This window comes from Sturnus vulgaris, chromosome 2 (assembly GCF_052056855.1).
Source record: "Sturnus vulgaris isolate bStuVul1 chromosome 2, bStuVul1.hap1, whole genome shotgun sequence".
Lineage (NCBI taxonomy): Eukaryota > Metazoa > Chordata > Aves > Passeriformes > Sturnidae > Sturnus > Sturnus vulgaris.
Genome location: NC_142244.1, coordinates 17,743,347 through 17,763,811, shown reverse-complemented (window position 1 = coordinate 17,763,811; position 20,465 = coordinate 17,743,347). Strand labels below are relative to the sequence as shown.

At 39.1% G+C, this 20,465-nt stretch overlaps 1 protein-coding gene across 1 annotated transcript; it reads left to right on the top strand.

Moving 5' to 3' along the window:
- Window positions 1–154: 154 nt before the first annotated feature.
- Window positions 155–17,527, top strand: ARL6 (ARF like GTPase 6). Its single transcript, XM_014882840.2, has 8 exons — window positions 155–195; window positions 2,651–2,801; window positions 4,590–4,651; window positions 6,319–6,387; window positions 8,775–8,869; window positions 12,600–12,729; window positions 14,156–14,211; window positions 16,699–17,527. Exons 2-8 carry the CDS (start codon window positions 2,679–2,681, stop codon window positions 16,722–16,724), a joined length of 561 nt encoding a protein of 186 aa, XP_014738326.1. The 5' UTR covers window positions 155–195; window positions 2,651–2,678; the 3' UTR covers window positions 16,725–17,527.
- Window positions 17,528–20,465: the final 2,938 nt, after the last annotated feature.

Sequence of the window (20,465 nt, the reverse complement as noted above, 5' to 3'; positions counted from 1 at the left end):
TGAATGGAGCACCCCTCAGCCCCACGGCGCCGGGGGCGTGGCTTAGCGCAGGCCCCGCCCCAACGCCCCCCGGCGATTGGCCGGAAGAGGCGGGGAGGGATGGGATTGGTGGGACGGGGAGGGGGCGGGGCCTCGGTTTCCTCGGCAACGGCGGCGGCAGCGGCGGCGGGCCCGGCCGGAGCCTCCCGGGCCCAGGTCGGTGCTGCGGCCGCGGGGACGCGCCCGGGGAGGGGGGACCCTGTGCCGGCTTTCCCGAGGGATCCTGTGCCACTCTGGGAGAGCAGACCCTGGCCTGGCCTGGGAGAAGGGACCCGCGGCCGCTGCCGGCGCTGCTGGAGGCCTTGCTGTGCTGAGGGGAGGGAGGGAAGGCCGGCCCTGGGAGTGCGATCCCCAGCAGCCAGGCCTTGTCCCGAATTGGGGCCTTGCACCCGGTGTGCCACAGGCCGAGCTACGCGCAGAGCCGACGTGTTCGATTTGTTTGTGGTTCTGCGCAGAAAGGGGCTCTGGGCGGCGAATCCACCAAGCCAGCACGGCGGCTATCAAAGCTTTTCACTCTTCATACATTTCAGCAAACAAAGGTGTTAGCGTTCACTGACTGCAAGTCACCTAGTTCTCTGGTTAATTAGTGTCCTGTCTTCTGTTGGCTAATGATTCTCTCGCTTCCAATGCTAATTAGTCCGTATGCTTAATCTTTCCCTTTTGGATCTTAGACCATTGAAATATGTCCATCCCTAAACCTAAACAAAGCAATTCCACCGAAGAAATTAATTTGTCTAACACCTGGACATCAATTAGAGCTTGTTTGTTGGCTGCTCTCTATTTCATGGATTAAATCTCCTTTGTTGCTGATTAGGCGTGAAAATAGACAAAGATCAGGCATGAAAGAACATCCTTTCTTAAGAAAAAAGCTTTTAGAGTTTGCTGTTAACCTCCCGGACCAGACTCTGGCTTAAATAATTTTTGGAGGTATCTGATGTATGCTGCATTTTGCAGGCAAAATATCAGCTGGCAAAAAAGAGGGGGAAAAAAGGCACCTGTGGCAGCCATAACTGCTGTAATGGTTCACAGATCAGAAAAAAACATGAAAATAGGGGCAGGGCAAGAAATCACGAGTACATTTCTAAACGTGGCTCTAATTAAAATGTTGCTAGGAACTGTTGTGTGTTTAGGGTTTTGGGGTTAAACGTGAAGCCCTAGAAGTAATTTTAAGGGCTTGTATTTCCTTTTATTTTAGGAGTGCCTACAATGCAGTTTTTTGACCCTGTCATCTAGAATATCTAGATTAAGCTCTTGATTGGATAAGAAAGCAATGTGTAAAATTGGAGCAAGGTTTTTTTCAATTTGATAATAAACAGCTTTAATCTTCTCTCAGAATTGTATATTATAAATTAGAAAATAAGTGGGCCATAAAATGAAGGGGAGTTAGAATGAGAGACTTGCTATAACTGAAGTTGGAGTTTTTTAACCTGGTAATAACTCTGTGTAGGTGTAATGTAGATCACAGCCAGTCCTGAATCAAAATCCACCAGATAATGCTCTAAAAAGATCTGTATTTAAAAAGGAAAAATCGTCCTTTAGCCCGAATGATTACTTATGTGACTTTATTACATTCATTTTTATTAGAAAGCAGTTAATCATCATTTTGTAATCAGTTAGTGAAGAACTGAGACCAAAGGTTTGTTATTGATGGGATTTTTTTCACCTTTTCCCCTTCCTGCTATGATTTCTTGGCATAATTAAGCTTGCAACCTGAGTTGCAAGTCTGAGTCCAGCGCTGTGTATTTTTGTTTTAACAAGAAAAAAAACCAGCCCTCACCACTTCAGAAATCTTCTGACATGACTTAAATAGTTTATTATTCAGGGCCTCTCAGAGGTTTGTGTGACTGCTGAAATTATTTCTAGTGGAATTCATTCAGGCCAGACAAGGGTTATCCTCTTTGCAGAGTGCTTTTAGCCAGGTACTGCAGGGGAGGGAGCACGTGATGTAAGCGCCTTTGCATGTGCCACTGCCAGGTAACTGCAGCCAGAGTCTGGGCAGCAGCAGGGGTTTGGCATCTCTCTGACATGTGGGTGAATGTCTGGGTGTCTGTTAGATCTATTTTAATCAGTTTCTATTTGTGGTGAATGAAGAGGTCCTAATTTATACACGTCGATATTGGCAAAACCTGTTAGAATTAGAGTTTGAATTGAATCAACAGAGAGTGCTTTATTTAATGCAGGGTTCAGTAAATTATGTAGCAGGTGCTGAAGAAGGGAAATACTATTTTGTTGTCGGAATGATGGAGTGCTGACAATTTGAGTTAAAGATACTGGCCCTCCTTTTGGTGTTGCTCAGTTTGGTGGCACTGCAGTTGTGCCCCTGTTTGGGCTGCTCAGAACAAAGGCAGAATTCCTGCCCGGTGAATCTAGGGTGATACAGACAGGGCTATAAACAGCCAGTCTACTTTGGTATCCAGGCCTCCTGGCTGTAATCAGCTTACCCTCCTTGTGCTTATGTGCAGAGCCAGCCCCTGGGACAGTGTTTGTGTAGGGTCCTGCTCACACCATCCTCTGCCAGGTGTGAGGCTGCTCAGCCCCATGCCCACCCTCAGTGCCAGCACTGCCCTGCATGTAGCACTTGTCCCACAGCTCTGATTCCCTGACCCAACAGGTGATCCCTGGGATTTCCAGCCACAGCCATGGGATTGTTTGACAAGCTGGCAGGATGGCTTGGGCTGAAGAAAAAGGAGGTTCACGTCTTGTGCCTTGGCTTGGACAACAGCGGCAAAACAACGATCATCAATAAACTGAAACCTTCAAATGTAAGTAGCCTGCTTGGTTCACTGCTGGGTGTTGGTCTGATCTGGGTTTGTATGCTGTTATGCTGGATGTGCCCGTGGAAAAGATGTGAAGAGCTTATGATTCGGCACAGTGGAACAAATATTTTAAGATTTTCCAACTAACTGAAACTAAGGGTAAGCATTCACACACACATTATTTTCCAAAAAAAACCCCACTGTTAATGTGGCACAGTTTTGTTAAGATCACCCAACAAGGAAGGGTTTATGATGGCTGAAATCACGATCTGAAACAGTCACTTAAATAATTGCCACAGGATTGCAGTTACAAGTGATGTTGAACATTTAGGATTAATACAATTGTACAACAATTTACCATGTTTATTATTTTAATCTCTTCCTGAAAAATAATAAGTGCATAAGAGAAAACAAAATAAGAAATAGGAGGAAGATGCACATTTAAGGGTGACTTCACTATTTTTAAACAGAATCATTTTCAAAATAAGTACCATTAATACTTGCAGTTCATTCATCCAGTGAAAAGTGTTTGAGGCCAGTAGGAATGCATAGTATTCTGAGCAAAAATGAAAGTAGGATCATCTTGTTTCTAGATATGTTTATGGACTAGAAATAGATGAATTTTGGTAGGCATGTTCAAAGCCAAAGGTTGTGCATTTTGTTTATGTGCATCTGGGAAACTGATTTCTGCTGTTTATATCAGGGCACAGCTTATTGTTATTATTAATTTTCATTGACTTTTACTGATGAGTCCACTGGACATTGTTTAAAAGTGTGACATAGTGAAGAGTCTGCTACTCTTCCATTCCTGGCAATTATTCTTCCCCTGAAAATCAAGTAGATTTATAACAAAGACTATAAACTGCTTGCTATCTGCTGCCAGTTGTTTGGGAGAAATTTTACCATGGAAACAATTTGTACCAGGGAAATTGTGTGTTTATGTAATTATTGAGACCTTTTTTGTAGAGCGTTTTTATGTCATGTCTTAAAGCAGTAAAGGATTCCTAACCAGAGTTGAACACGGACTTGAAGATTTATCACAATAATGGGCATTAGAGAAGCTCTCAGGGGAATTATACAGAGTAGAATTCTCAGAGTAGAATAAATAGAAGTTGTTTGTAATGAGAATTTATGGGAGGATAACTTTGCATCCAACTTGTTTAAATCCTACCCTTGCAAGAGATGCCAAATAGTCTAGCATGCAACAAGTGTCATTAGATCAAAGTTAATAAGACTGTTTATTTTTAGTAAGTTCAATGGACAGGTGATTTTGAGCTCTGGGTCAACCCAGTGTTCTTAAGAACTGCAGCTTTGCCCCAGGAGAAGTATATTAGGAATGTTTTTCCATCTGTCTGCAGTTGTTTCTGCTTGACCTGCCTGTGGATGGTGTTTGGAATAAGGGGCTCTAGGAGTCTGTGCAAGGATTGCATGTCACTTTCTCAGACATCTCTGTGATCTATGGGATGTGACCTGTCTTCCTGCTCAATATTGATGCTTCTTAGAGGAGCTATTCTTTTCCACCAACTTAGCTGATAGGTTCCTTGACCAGCTCAGTAGTAAATCAGTTACCAGACAGATCTCTTAATAATGCTTTTTGTTTTGGCAATTCCAGCAGTGTTTATTCCCCAGAAAGTACAAAACCCTTGATTCTGAATTACTTTACTTTTCTGGGAAATTTTTAATATTGCACAGTTTGGGGCAAAAATAGATCTGTAATGTATTCATCTTTCAATATATTTCATTATTTGCATTTTCTAATTTGATTGTAAAATTTCTGCTTTCTTTCCTTCAAAGGCTCAAACTCAGGACATCGTTCCAACAATAGGATTCAGTATAGAGAAATTCAAAACTTCAAGGTAGTACTTTTTCTTCATTAGCAGTAGTGATTATTATACAATCGTTGGACTTAATTATCTCTTTCAGTGGGTTTGTAACTGAGTATCATGTGTGGAGGTGTTATGACATGACATGGCAGTTTGTTGAAATGTAGTACCCATGAGACCTAATCATGATCCAGGACTTAGTGTGTTAGAATATAATGTGTCTTTTGTGCTGCTATAAAACTTTTTTTAAAATTTCTTTTAGTTTTTTTGCAGTAGCATGTGTAAACATCTGATCCCTGTCTGTTGAGAGTTTCAGAATAGGGCACTGTTACAGACTGGAGGAGAGACAGCTGCTGAGGTGGCAGCCCATATTCCACTCTCAATCTGGTAACCTAAATTAAGCACTCTCACTGGAGGTACTCTGAACAGATTGCAGTGTAATCTCATTAAATGCAAAAGGATGGCTACAGCATTAGCAATGTAAAGGTGGCAGGAGCAAAGGCCAGGAAACAGAGTAATAAGTCATTAGTTGAATGAGGACTAAGATTTAGATTAAGAATGTCGTGATACCAGGGTGTTTCAAGGAGGCAGCATCATTTTGTTCTGTAGCCTTCACTGGATGTTTTCAGTGTGTGCAGTTCATCTTCAAAGCAAGCAGTGTGGCCTCACTGGGTGGGAGATCTGCAAGAAAATTGTTTATTCTTTGAGCTGAGAAAATTGTTTATTCCTTGAGGTCATATGTGAGACTGTGAGGTTTCATATTTCTCTAAAAGTTTCCACAACTGAGCTCTGTCTCAATAAAGTACATCAGACAGGTTTGGGGCTTCCTGTGTGAGAATGTAAATTAATTTATATTGCTTTTTTTTATTCTGATCCTGTAGTAGGAGAGATGATAACCTGTAAATACACCCTAAAAAGCCCACCCAAAACCTCAAACTCTACAAACTTATGAACCCACAACTCTATGTCTGGTCACAGAGTGGAAAGAATGTCTGGAGAACTTCCTTTTCTTAACCTCCTTGTTTTGGTGTGGCCTCCACTCAGGAGCTACTTGGGACTACCCAAAAAAGGAGAACCTAATTCTGAACTCAGTGTTGCCTCTGTAAACATTTCAGCAGCAGATGAGAACTTTTTGTAGTGTTTAGTAAGCTGCTTTGCTGTATGTAGTGTTTGGGTGAAATGTCTCAGTTGCAAAGACTCTTCTTTGTAGCTTGGTCATCTGAACTCACCTGTTTTTACCAAAATCTCTTTTTTTCCTAAAAGTGGAATTTATTTAATTTTTTTACAGCCTTTTATTTTGCATATATTTATACCTAGGGATGGAATCTAAGACAGGTGATGGATTTTAAGTCATATTGCCTCTGTATTTCATTTACTAATAAACAATATTTGATACCAGCATGATAGACAGACCGAAAGGGAGCTTATTTTGTATTTGATGTAACTTTAAATAATTGGTTTAGTTCTTTTATTCAGAAAATAAACACATTTTCCAATGTGAAATATTTCTATAATAAGACTGCAAAACTGAGTAGGATAATTTGAAGGCAGATAGTGCAACCAGAGTTCCTTGGGGAATTTTTCTGTTGAATGGGATTCCAATTGATCTGGCTGGTTTTTTGGTCACGGTAGCAAAGGAAATGGATGTGGTTTGGGTTTTGTTCTTTTTTCTGGGCCTCATGCACTTCTTTTCTTTGCAGTTTGTCTTTCACAGTGTTTGATATGTCAGGTCAAGGGAAATACAGAGACCTGTGGGAGCACTACTACAAGTAAGCCTATAATTTATTTTAAAGCATTGCTGTCCATATTAACTGTTGTGTAGGTTATTGAAACAGAAGTATGATAATATCTAGTAGTTAGAAATGATTCAGAGAAGGCTTATACCTGGAGTTTGACAGAAAGAAGGTTTATTCTGGATAAATAAAACTTTCTGTTCTAACAAATGAAAATGTCTATCTACTGTTATTCTGTGCTTTCGGGGACAACTTGGGGACATACTAGAGATGAGATTTAAATGTTGAAACCTCAAAACCAATCCTGAAAGATTGATAAGAAAGCTCGAGTTAGGTTTCCAATTTTTCAGTTCTTCTGTAGGTCAATGACTTAAAATCTTCAAGATTGGCTGATGGCTGAGAATTTGAGAGGTGAGGGAAATGAACCTCAGAGAATAAGGCATATGTAACTAAGAATCTGAATTAACATTCTTAATGTTATTTGTTAAACAGGATATTCTCTGTACTTTATAACACTCTGGTATTGCCTTTTGGTAATAGATGGGCACCATTCTCTGGTTTTGGAGCTTTTAGTGAAACTTAATATCTTTATTTGCATTGTCTCATTGCTGTTCTGTAATGCCTGATTCTGATCTAGATAACGTGAACAATACTAAACCATGCAGAAGTAGCTTGGAGAAATAGAAGGGAGAAATTCTGAAGATTATAATATCGATTAAATATTAATATCAGCTGTGGTAGAGCTTAAATTGTTTTTTAATTGAGGATTAATGCTTCCTCTCCTTCCTCTGCAAATCATGTTAGCATTGAAAACATTTGGCCAAATCTTCATTGTTCAAGAGTGTTAGATATGCATTTCAGTAACTGATGCCCTCAGGCTGCTCTCAAAATGCTAGCAGAGTGCTTCATAAGCAAATAATTTTTGTGATTGTTGTATTTAATGTAGTAACTTATTCCTTATGGGGCATAAATGGCTTTTTCATCTTAACAACAACTCCCTGACAGTAAGGGAGTTTTCTATTTTATGCAGGCAGTGAAATACACACTTGAATCCACCTCTGGTCCTGATCCAGTGCAGTAGGCATATATATTAGGGATTAACTTCTAAGAATATTATAAAACCAATAATTAGTATTAATTAAATAAAAGTATTACTAAAATAATTATTTGCTGTTCAGTTGATAAAGTTAAGCAAGATTTAATTTTGCAGGAAATTAACTCTGGGCAAGTGTCAAAGTAGTTGCCCTGGAGTCCTTCAAGTCTGGACTTTTCTTCTATTTAGTTTGAAAGTATCTTCTAGGTCATCCTTTAAGTACATTCATCTTGAACAATCCCAAAGTCGTCTTGTGTCCCTGTTACTTCTTTATGAAGTTATTTCTTTGATGGTAAATACATGCCAGTACTCTTAATTCCTCTGGTAAAATACTCTATGCTCATGAAAATTGCTTAAGCATTTTCAGCTAATATGCAAAAGCTTTATTTACTAAAGGTTCTGTACACCAGAACAGAATGGGCTTCTTCATACAATCTTGGGCTGCTCAGGTTATTTCTGGTTTCCAGCAGGTATAGAACTGTTTCTTATCAAAATACAAAGATAGATGGTGCTGGAGTGTAAAGAATGTGTTCATAATGGTCTCTCAGAGAAATGTGAAATGAAGGAGAAGTTAATATTACATTAAAATATAAAGTAAATACACTTTCTGTGGGTGTTACTAACAGGTGAACTACGAATTGGTGAGACTTTATTTGATTTTCAAAACAAGTTTCAATAAATGGAACATCAAGTCATAAAATACCAGTGACATCCTGAAATAATGAATTGAGTAGTTGCATATATGTTGTGACTGTGGTCATACTACCAGCAAAATGTCCTAATGATTTGAAATAGTTGAAAGCTTTTACCTGTTATTTGAAAAAAAAAAAAAGAAAGATCCTGTTTATGCAGGATTTGTAAAGGTTAAAATAATCTACGTATGCCTAGCTGTGGACACAGGTTTTTTCTAAAAAGATATTTGACCTTTCTCTAAATAAATTTTAGTACTGGAAATACAGAATTTCCATAAAGATCTGTCTTCATGGGTTTTTTTCCTGCCTGACCACAATGTCAGAAGAGCAGATGGTTACATTTTGAGTTCATTTTTCAGTCTGGGTAGTAAAATCAAGCTTTTCTAGAAGGTGTGTGGAGACTGAACCTTGTAGGGGCAGGTAACAACCTCATGTCTAAAAAAATGATGCATGTTACCAAAAGATTGAATTTCAGAAATAAAATTGGATTCAAATGTTAATGGTAAATAGCAATGACAAAAATTAGAGGAAAAATTTGGTTTGTTTGGACTTTTTTCTTGGTGTTTCTTCTGAATCCTTTTCTTATTCACAGTTTGAGAACCTATAATTTGCCTCTTTGCTCTTTTTATGTTATGCAGAGATGGCCAAGCCATAATTTTTGTCATTGATAGCAGTGACAAATTAAGAATGGTTGTAGCCAAAGAAGAACTTGACACCCTTCTGAATCATCCAGGTGAGGAGGCTTTTTTCCCCGTCTGTGTCCATATTTGTTATGTTGTCTTAAGAAAAGCCCTTATCTGACACATTCTGAGTAATTTGCAAGTATTTTAACCATTCATGAATTTTAGCACAATAATAATCTTCCAAAACTTGTGGGGCTTTTTTTTAGCTGTTCACATTTAGAAATTGGTCACACTTCAGCTTTCTACACTGAGTTGGGTTGGTCTCTTATTAATCAAGATAGATCAAAAGTTACATTGTTTTGAGAAAGAATTCCAACTTGGAGTTGGAAACTAGAGAGGCTTCCTGTGATGACCAGCACAGACAAAACTGTGTCTTCCTGTCTGATTTTTCTATGAAAACAGCTAATTCCTTTAATGTAGCATTTAACTTTCTTTTGTCATCATTATAATTTTTTATGCTTTAGCCAAAGATAAGGAGGGATAATTACACCAGTTGGTTTCAATTGCCTCTGGAAGAGGATATGAGAGGATTCATGATCAGGGTCTTGGTTTTAGGGGTTTGGTTTGGGTGGTTTTTTACATGAGACTGCACTTTAATTAAGTTCTGATATCAGTCAATTCTTTGCCTTTCCATGTGTCCAGCATTACTGGGATGTGTGTGTAAGCAGTGTGCAATTTTGACTTCCAGCAGTTTTGGTAGTTGCTCTTCCTAACTAGAATATAAAACTACATCTAGGAAGTTTAAAAGTGAAATAATCTTGTGATTGCTTAATTATTTATTGAACTGATAGAGCCTTAACTTGTGGGACTCCCATGCTGAAAATAAGAAAGGGAAAGCTGACTTGCATTTCTAAGAAAGGCGATGTATGATAGGGACAAATATGTTCCCAGGACTTTGTTTTCCATGAAGACTGTATATAACACTTTAATTCATCAACAAAGATGTTGGAGCTGACTGGGACTTCTTATATTCTCATTCTCTAATTTCTCATTCGGGGGTATGGGCTACTTCAAATGCAGGCACTGCAAAGAGAGTGTTACAAAAGTCACAGGGAGGATGAGGTGAGCCAAAGGCTGCAGGTGGATTAAACAGAGGCCAGGGCACTTCGTACCAATCAGGAATTAACTGCAGCAGTAAAATCCAGTTCTGTTGGCTTTTCATGCAGGCCCAAGGATAAGTGAAGCTGCTGGAAGAAGTCACTGGTTTAATAGGGGGCAGAAGAGTGAAAATGTTTAGACAGAGTAGAAGCAACTTTAGGTGGGGCTTTTCATGTAGGCATTGATAGGTCACTGATGCTGACCTAGCAGGTCAGTGCTGTTCAGTTGTTCATGAATTTGTGTCTTCAAGTTACACAAGACCAGGCTCTGGCCACTGAGTGCAGCCCTGAGAGTCAAGAGAGAGCAGTTGAGGATTTCTGCCTTGGAATGAATTAGCTCTGACACAGCAGCAGTGCCACTGATTGATCAGTTTTGATATATCACATCTAAGAGAACCAAAGAGCTTAGAAAGTTCTTCTAGGATAATGTTCAATAAAAGTAGCAGTTAGGTGAATCAATATACAACTGGTTTGCTGTATCAATATTTTTATTTGTGTTAGTGTTCTGCCTTTCTTGCTGCACACCTTGCTTTATCTCAGTCTGTGCTTCTGTCTGTGTCATCCTCCTGGAGAGATTTAAATGTACGTGTTTACATAAGTTTTAAATGGAATTGAATCAATTCTTGTCTCTGAAAATCTTAGCAATCCCGCAGTAAAACACTCCCCTGTCTTTTTGCCAGGCTTTGCCTGAGGGAAAGGGAAGGGAATGTGTCCTGTGAAACATTAATGAGGTTAGAAGTTGTACTAGCTGGGATTCTTTGGTGAATCCGAGCTATAAATTATTTTTAGTTACATTAATGGACAATGCACTCTTCAAATAACAGCTTGTTTAATGATAACTGTATCATATTTTGATTTTTTACTCAAATTTCATTCTTCAGCACTTTGCAAGATGGTAGCAATAGATTACCTGAATTAGATGATGACTCTTGGGTCACTTCACCTCCAGCACATGCTTCGAAACTAAACTGAAATTCTTGTAATCTTGAAATTCTTTGTGCAAAATTGCACACGACACATCTGCAATTGCACAGTGTCTGCAATATTTTTAATGTGTTAATTCATAACGACTTGCAGCTAGAAAATGTTTGCTTTCCATTAGTAACTATGAAAAGAGTGGGAGGGAAATACTACACATTAGGAAATCATATACATTTCTGTGACCTCGACTTTATTTAGCATATATCTTTGGGTGTGCATTATAAATCTGGATGGGTAGGTTGTGTCCCTTTCTAATTGTTTAGGAAAACACTGGAAACTCTTTGATTAACTTGGCTGTTTGCATATGTGATGTCAGTTAATTTATTTTTTATTTCAAATTATTTTTTAATTTACCCATAACCTGCAACCTGTAGGTACCAGGGTTCATTTAATTATACTGTAAATTAATGTAAAAGCTTCGGTCAGGAGACTCAATTGCTGTTCAACTATGAAATCAAAACAGAGATTTAATTATACTGTGCTTATATTTTGAGGCCTTTGACTTGTGTTTATGGATATCAGAGGACGAAAGAGCTCCAGGTAGGGTAAATAGTTTGTGAAAATTATAAGTGTTTTGATCATCTCTGAATGAATATGGGGAAGTAGTGTTATCTCAACTGTGGAAAGGTTTAGTAGGGAGGTGGAAAAGAGCATAATTAGAAAAGTTCAAACCATTTCAGCACTGACAGTTTGTTGGGATTTTGGGGGTTTTTATCATCTCCCTGCCCATCAGCAGGTGTGGATGGCTTATATTTGACATTTTAAAATAAATCCTTACCTAGTTTCTTGTGAGAAATAACCTTTTCTTTTTACTATTTTAAAAAGAGCCTGTGTAGCAATTTTCATTGCAGCACTGAGGTGGTAGTGTGTAAATTCTTTTCCTATCAAGCACTGATGGATAGACTAAAACCTAGATTTTCTCTAATCCTGTATATCATCCTTTGTATAAAGAATATGAAAAACTCAGAGTTAGTCTTGGTGCTGGTAATATTTTGGCAGTATTATATGTGTAACTTTGAAGAGAGTATACTTTGCCTCCTTTCAATCACCATATAATCTTTTGGGATAATCTGGGATGTTTAAGTTTGTCTATGTGTAAGTATCCCAGAAAGTACCAGAATACTTTATTTGGTCTGTAATTCTCACTGCTAGCTGAAAGAGCTTCTGGAGAAGAAGTCCTTCAAGGGAAGGGAGAATAAAGGATGTCCAGACACGTGCATTTTTTTCCAATGTTATAATTTCCATGAAGTAATGAATGCTTTCCACGACACTGAGGATATTTCAGACTACCCTTCTCAACTGTTGTTGTTCATTATGAATGAACACAAATTATTCTTTCCATCCATTTTATACATCAGTCCTCACTAAGCAGAGATGTGCAGTGTTTGTAGGCAGTGGTTTGATCTCCTGTTCCTCAGCTTCACCAGCAATTCCTATCTCCAGCTTGAAGTGTGGATATAAAGTAGGGGGAGAGGGGGTGCAAAATTCCAAAGCCTGCAAGGAAGTTTGTGAGAATTCTGGAAGCATGCAGCAGAGGCCAGGTGACCCAAGAGTGTGTGTGCATCTTGGTGGGGTACAACCTTGAGAGAATTGCAGCTACAGGCAAGCAGAATCCCTTCCTGTGCTGTTTGTGCCTTGTCACATGCAGAGATGAATGAGTGCTGCCTCATGTCCTGAGTGCTCTGTCTCTGCTCATGCCTAGATATCAAGCACCGTCGACTGCCTATTCTCTTCTTTGCTAACAAGATGGACCTCAGGGATGCAGTGTCATCTGTGAAAGTGTCTCAGCTGCTGTCCTTAGAAAACATCAAAGACAAGCCTTGGCATATCTGGTAAAGTTCTCTTTTCTGTCCTTTTATTGGCATCATTTTGTGCATTCCTGTTTTAGCCCTGTTGTGCCACTCATAACTGTATAAAATAAATGGAGTAGATAAAAGATTCCACGTGTGAAACAGTAGTAATATTAAAATATTTGTGGTGAAACTTAATATAAATGTCTGATACATTCATTCAGGCTGTGTCTTTAAAGTTTTCACAGTAGAACTGTTAGCCAAGTAATGGAATGGGGGGGGTTTCCAGTGAAATCAGAAAGCAAGGTTGGTATCAGAAGAACAGTTGCTATTATATTTTGCTGGGAAATTAAGTAGAATCGTTATCAGAGTGCTCTTGCTAGAGTACCTTGCAGGTTTGAAAATATCCATAATAAAACTTTTGGAGTTTTTTTCCACTCTGCAGATGCTTCAGTAAACTGTTGTTGAAAGGCCATTTAGTAAACTGTTCTGTTCTGTATTCAGAGGGACACTGTACTCTTTGTACCCAGTCATGTTTGAGGGAATTTTTAGTTGTAGGAGCTAGCCTTTTCTTCCTGAAGTATGTAATCTTTACTTAATGCTGGTGTTCACAAGGAAAAAACTCTCCTTCTATCAGAAGTGCTTTACAGAAGTTGTTTTTTTGTCCTATTAAAATCCTCAGCTATTATAAATAAAAATGAAATCCTACAATTTTCATTTTAGGCACTTTAATGTTAAACTTGATTACCTGAACATTGTTTTTCTCCAGAAATCACACTCATGAATTCCCAAGCTTCTTGGAAGATCATTTTATAGGGAACTGCAATTATAGACCAGATTCACTGCTGTGCTGGTTTTCATGAATTGAAGAATGAAGAGCGTTTAAACAGTTATCCCCCAGTGATTCAGAAGCTAGATTTGCTCTGCTGTCAGTGTAGCAGAATAGTTTTATACATTAACAGACACTCCTGGGGTTGCTGTTTCAATGAAGTGTGTACACACACACATAATTCCCCTTTCCCAGTACTCCAGCATTCTCAGTGTGTGTGGGAACTGTGTGGAGGACATTTGGGTTTGATCATCTTAAAGGTCTTTGGCAGCCTAAATGATTCCATGATTCATGGCTGCTGTTGGAGGCAGTAAACATCTTTCCCAGTGTGTCTGAGGAGGGAGGTGCTGCAGAACAATGTGTTTGCCTTGTGTGGGAAATCTCCCAGAGCACCTCATGTTCTAGGAATGATTCCCTGTGCCTTGAAACTGGAATTAAAATAGATCACATCATGAAATGATATTTCCCTATGGGGAAGGTACCCTATATCATTTGAGGAGCAGTTTTCTCCATGGGAGGAAAACTGAAGGAAACTGTACCTGATGCTACTTGGCAATTATGTAAATTACAAGTTTGGTGATGACTCAACTAAAACTGGTATTTTTACAGTGTTTTTGAAATTTGATTTGTTTCTTTCAGTGCCAGTGATGCTCTTAAAGGAGAAGGATTACAAGAAGGTGTGGATTGGCTCCAAGGTATATCATATGTAATTCTCTTGGTCTATTTTTATTCTGTTAAACTCTTTCATTTTGTAAGGTTTTTTCTTTATTATTTCCTCTGTTTTCATTTCTGCTGTCAGATCAAATTACACAGTGAGTACTAAAGCTCTATCTCATATTTGCCTTCCGTTTACCTCCTTAATATGCACAAAACATCATGTGGGCTTCCCTGAGCAAAGTGTGTATTATGAAATACTAATGCACATTCTTGTAAGCAGTGAAGCACTTTCATTTAAACAATACCAGCTTCCACATTTCAATTTCTTATTGTGGTAGTTCAGTTTTTTCGTTAATTTATTCTTAATGTCCTGTCCCTGATTGACATAACTTAATCTTACGTATCAAGAAATGGTGAAAGAAAATAAGCCAAGTACACAGACAAATACACTGGTTTTAATTATACACCTTCAGCTCTTTAATCCAGAGCCAAAAGAAGAACTTCTTACACTATAGCGATTATAGGACATGCAGACACTCATAACTGCACGGCAAATATCAGATCCAGCTTGGATAATGTCTGACATCCAGCATTTCTAATTACAAACTCGGTACAGATGTTGTGTCTCCTTCTGTTGTGTGTTGGTAAGGCTCTGGTCTCTCTTGTCCTCCTGCTCAGTGTTTAGGTTAGTGAAGTGTGGCATAGTTTTGGCAGACTGATCCCGGTTTTAGCTCCCTGACTGGCGTTGCTTGTGCTGTGCAGTGCTTCGGGCGGTGCGGGCTGAGTTGCGCTGCAGCTCCCGCCTGTGCTGAGCCCCGCTGGCCGCCGGGTGTCAGCGCTGGCCCGGGGACAGAGCCTCCTTCCAAAAGGGTGACAGCCAGCCCTGGCCCCGGTTAACTCATCCCCGCTGCTCTGGGGACACCACATGTCCTTTCTGCTTAGACTCGTCCTGCTGACTAGAAAAAGATGGTTTGTTTTACCGAGTTATTGTAGAGTACAAAAACATTCGGGCATGTTTTCAGAGGGAGGGCTGCTCGCCAAAAATAGTCTTTAGAAAGAGATTTACTGCCCTACAGAAGAGCAGTGATGTATGCTCCACCAGCTAAAATAATTCTGGGGTGGGGAACCAGGATCTTGGCATTGGGTTTCCTCCTCTCCTGTATCCTATCATCATAGAGGCAGATTCCAAATCATAATTTTTCCTAATTTCAGGCATAGTTCTGGTTTAGTAATGTTTTCTTGCTATGTTTAGGGTCTCTGTTTTTCATGGAGGAACCTTTCGAGTGTCAGTCCCAATTTCATGCTACTTAAAATCTCAAATGCTTGTGTAAATATTTTCTGGCAAAATATTTGAGTTACATATGTAGATTTTTTTAAATCACAGCAAGCAGATGCTTCTGCTGTCACTCACATAGCTCTTCATAACTATTCACTTCTTATGGAGTGTTAAACTTCTTAATTTTCTGGGCTGAAAATCCTCATGGATGGGCTCTATCTGAAAATTTCTTTCAACTCCCTGGGTCAATGAACCCAAAAAGCTTAAGAGGGGTTGAGTTTAAACTGTACTATTACCTAAGCACCTGTGTTTTGGCAATTACATGTTTAAAGGCTGAGTACTTTGATATTTCAAGGAAAAATTTTTACTCTTGATTCTCCTCATTCCTAGAGCACTAGATGGAAATATTTGGAACAACTCTGTAGCTATGGTAGTCCCTAAATCACAGCCTGGGGATGCCATAAAATTCAGGGGAGGAAATGACACCTGGAGAATGAATGCACAGTTCTTGTCAGCAGCCAAGCTTTCCTTAGTTACCCTTTCCAGACCCATTTCACAGTGGGGGTGGCAGAGGCAGAAAGTTTTGTGGGGCTTTTTTTCCCCTAGGGAAGGCTGAGTTTGCTATTTTCCTATTTTGTCATGGGGTTGCTTTTGCAACAGCACATCCTCCAAAGGATCAAACAAACCTGTCTCACAGCATTCCCCCTTAGTGGGGAAATTTATGCTGATTTCCACATTTTGTAATGGGATGCTGGATGCTTTGGGTAACCAAGAAAACATTTGAAGTGAGTTGAGAAGTGGCAATCAGGCAGCAGTAGGGAGAAGTGTGGCTACTGAGAACATAGTTTTCATGTGAGTTATTTGAAACCAAACTTTAAATCTTTTGCTCTTGGGTGGTTCATGTTCAGTTAAGTGGAAGCCAAAATGTGTACAAGGAATTGAAATGCATGTAATTCATAACACAAACTTCCAGGTCTTATTGTCATTAAAGTGATCTTATAAGCCTGAAGAAGATAAAAATTGAATTAGAAGGAAGAGTCTTCCTGTTTAATTAGCAAGATTTGGTGAAAACAACTTGGCTGCACAGGAATCTCAGAAGTGGATAAGAGAGCAAGGTGAAAATAACTCTGCTGTGTCCCTCATTCTTGTAACTGCACCAAAATATCCAGATCTATTTTATGTTTTCAAAAAGCAAAATGCAGCGAGAATTCATCTTGTGCTAAGACTAGATCTTTCTTTTTCTTAACAGATCAGATGCAAGCAATGAAGACATGAGAGATAAATAAGGGATCTCTGGGGTTCTTTTACACCTGCTGTCAGTAGGTGAACAAGTTCCTTGAAAAGGAAGAATGATTTGAAGAAGATGAACAGTTCAGCTAAAAGATCCTATATTGACTTGTTTCAGTTTAGTATCTCTTCCAGGAAAACTGAATGTAGACAACCTAGCACCTCAGGTATGCACACTGATGAATTAAATTGAATCTTATGACTGGAGAGCATATACAAAAAAAAAAATTGTGTTAACAACATCTGCATTCATTTGAGGTTTAGGTGGTAATTAGCCATGAGGAAATGCCCCTCTGTTTTTTGGGGGGCACCTTTTGAGCAAATGGGAATATTTATTTTCCAGAGAAAGAATAGTCAGCACTTCCTGAAATCCAGCTACATAAGATACCTACTGTTTCAGATGTCCAGTTTTAGGCATTACTGCCATTTTTTTATATCAAAGTTTGACATTGGGTTTTTATTATCCATCTCTAATAGACTTCTATAAGAATATTTTGATTAAAGGTACAAGGATTCAAATATTCAGTGTATTTGTTATTGATGGTTGCAGATGTTTTTAAAGAATTGCTTTTAATGAAATGTTATTAATTTTTTTGTGATTATGCCATGGTTATATTTGCATTCCCATCAATAAAATTTCAGATATATGACATGCCCTGATTGGGTTTTTTAAGTTTAATATGTTCATTAATGGTCTTTACATAGTAGAGATTTTTGGTTTTCTATTTGTTTATCCATATTCAAGTGAATATAGCACTGTGTATGTAATAAAATGGTATCTCTGTTGCCAAGGTTTTTTTTATTAATTGCATATTTTTTTTTACACTACCTAATCAGCTAGACTGCTTTTCCACTTACTTAAGGAGCATATGAATCACAGGATGGCTCAGACTGGAAGGGACCTCAGTGGGGTCATCTGGCCCAACCTCCCTGCTCAGGCAGGACCATCCCAGAGCACATGGAACAGGATTGCATCCAGGTGGTTCTGGAATATCCCCAGTGAGGGAGACTGGGGACAGCCTCTCTGGACAATCTGTTCCAGTGTGTGGTCGCTGCACAGTAAAGAAGCTCTTCCTCGTGTCCAGGTGGAACTTCTGTGCATCAGTTTCTTGCAATTTGTGTTTTAAAAGCACAGTTAAGGGACAGCTCACTGATTTACTAGACCATTATTATGAAATGTGTTATATACTTCTGTTGTGTATAAAGACTGTTTTACTTTCAAAACTCTCTGGCTTCAAAGATGTACCATAGGTAACAAATTAAGAACTTTATTTTTGTTCTGCCACCTCTTCCCTTTCAATCCCTCCTCCCTTGTTCAGGAAAGAGCAGGCTGACCTTGGCAGTGCTGAAGATTCCATTTAACTCAGTGATTACCTGATCCCTGTGGGACATGTGATATGCAGCTCTTGCAAAAGCTTCCCCTCTCACCCATTAGCATATAAAACACACAAATGTTCTGTCAGCACACCTTCTAGGCCTCACCTCATAGAGGAATATTTGGAGCAAAGGCAGCTGAAATGGGAGGACAGTGTCATGTACTCTCATTTATTAAACAGTTAAATTTAACTCCCCTGCTTTGCCAGAAGAAAATCTCAGTGTAAGAAATCTTTCTTACAGGATGCTGTGGTTCTTACAGCTCAGTTTAGCATGGAAGTATTTTCATGTCTCTTTCTGTGACACCGTTGGCCTTTTGTGAAGTCAGAATCTAAGTATCTATGCAAAAATCAAATACAAAGGAGGAATTGTGATTTATAATTCTGAGAAGTTCTTCTCTGAATTGTGGGCAGATAATTTTCTGGTTTACTTTGCTTTGGATAATCCAGTAGTTAAAATAATGGGTTGGAAGGGACCTTAAAGATCACTGAGTTCCAGCCCCTGCCTTCCTTGGACAAGGGGCATCTTCCACCAGACCAGGTTGCTCAGAGCTCCATCCAGCCTGGCCTTGAACAATTCCAGAGGTGGGAAGACCACAAATTCCTTGGGCAATTGCTGCCAGTGCCTCACCATGCTCTCACTAAAGAATTTCTTCCTAATATCTAATCTAAAACTATTCTCTTGAAAATAATACTTGTAGAACTGTTTTGCTGTGCATAAATATTTTGTAATTACTGTGGTTCACTTATATGTCTTATTTAAATGAAACATTTAACTTTAAATTAACAGTTTCTTTCCTACTAAAGAAAATTTAGGTTCTTACACAGACTCCATCTGCATTTCTGACTTCCTCGAATAGTATGGATCTTGATGGTTTTCTGATTATTTTTGTTTGTTTATTTTGAACTACATAAAGTGCTATATTATCCTGTGGATTGCCTTTACTGTCATGGGAAGGTGTTTGAACCTACTGCTTTGTTCTTCCATCCACAACTCTGAGGGAAGTACTCTAATATATTTTAATTTTTGCTCTCTAATGTGGTTAGTGAGTGCTTTTTGAAAACAGCAGTTAGTTTTTATATTTATTATTGTTCCCCTTCTTGGTTTTTTGGTGTTTGATTTTCTTCTGTAACATCTCTTTCTGTTCCTCCCCTGTGGGGCTGAATGAAGACCTATTGGAAGGAGTGGAAATTGAAACAGTCCTATCAGCAAAATGGTGGGTTGTTTTTTTCCCCACTTATTACTGCTTCAAACATTAGTTATCTCCTACTTTTAGAACATTTGTAGTCATTCTGTGAACATAAAACCTCCTGAGGGGGTCTCTGCATGCTCACCTCTCCTTCCTACCTTGGTATACAGGCATAAGTCACTGACACAGGTGCTGGAGCCCCGAGTTGCTCTAAAAATGTTGAATTTGGTACAAGGATCATATATTGTACAAAATCCTCATGTATCTGTGCAAAAGGCTGTTTTGGGGCTGGTTTGTGTGGCTGTCAGACTTCCCTGCTGTTCTCCCAGTACATTTAGAGTGTTAAAGTAATTAATGAGTTCTATCTGGGTGCTCCAGGACAGTTTGCAATGACAAGTTCTTTGTGCCAGAGGAACAAAGCAGGCAAAGGAATATTCCTTTTTTTTTTTTTTTTTTGATCCATGTTACTGTAGGTGTGTTCATTAAGTGGTAATTTGAAGGGCAGTGGAGTGACTGAAAGAAACTGAGGGAATTTGGTCTGTACATCCCCCTCAGTGTTCTGTGCTGTTGCTTCTATGCACACTGCCCACCTACATATTTATTAATTTCCTTTAAATATGCCTGGTCAGGCTTAAGACTAGTATTTTCAGTTGTTATATAGTGCAGTTGTTTTCACATACAAAGTGTTGCCTTCTAGGTCTCTTCACTGAGGGAGTGGCTATCAGGTAAATGTGTAAATCCTAATTTTCCTAGCTGTGCCTCTCTAGTACTGAGAACACCAGTCCATGGGAACCTTGTGTTTAACTACTACTTGCTGTTGTGCTGAGAGCCTGCATGGCCTCAACACTCCTGGGCAATTTCATATGAACCAAGTGCAGTTCTCAGTGTGAGGATGTAAATGTAATGGAGCATCCTTTTAATCTCAGCCCTGTAACTGTAATTTCCTTGGGGTGCTTTATTTACTTATATGAAAGATAAGCTGCTGTAAAAGACCAGACATAACAGCTCAGCTTAGTTGTCTGCAGACAGGCATTCTAATGTGGTCATATGTGGAATGGTAACGTTGTACTTCAGAGCTTCTGTAAAACAGCTGTGCAACTGTTTTGGAAAGCAGCTTATCTCTTAGGAGCTTTAACTAGGAAATATCATTTTGTTGGTAATAAGTA

What these genes read in the sequence shown, in the direction of transcription:
- ARL6 (XM_014882840.2), top strand. Translation starts at nt 2,679, where the DNA reads ATGGGATTGTTTGACAAGCTGGCAGGATGGCTTGGGCTGAAGAAAAAG. An exon ending in GAGAAATTCAAAACTTCAAG is followed by an intron (nt 4,652 to 6,318) that starts GTAGTACTTTTT and finishes TTTTCTTTGCAG; the next exon opens with TTTGTCTTTCACAGTGTTTG. An exon ending in AGGTGTGGATTGGCTCCAAG is followed by an intron (nt 14,212 to 16,698) that starts GTATATCATATG and finishes TTTTCTTAACAG; the next exon opens with ATCAGATGCAAGCAATGAAG.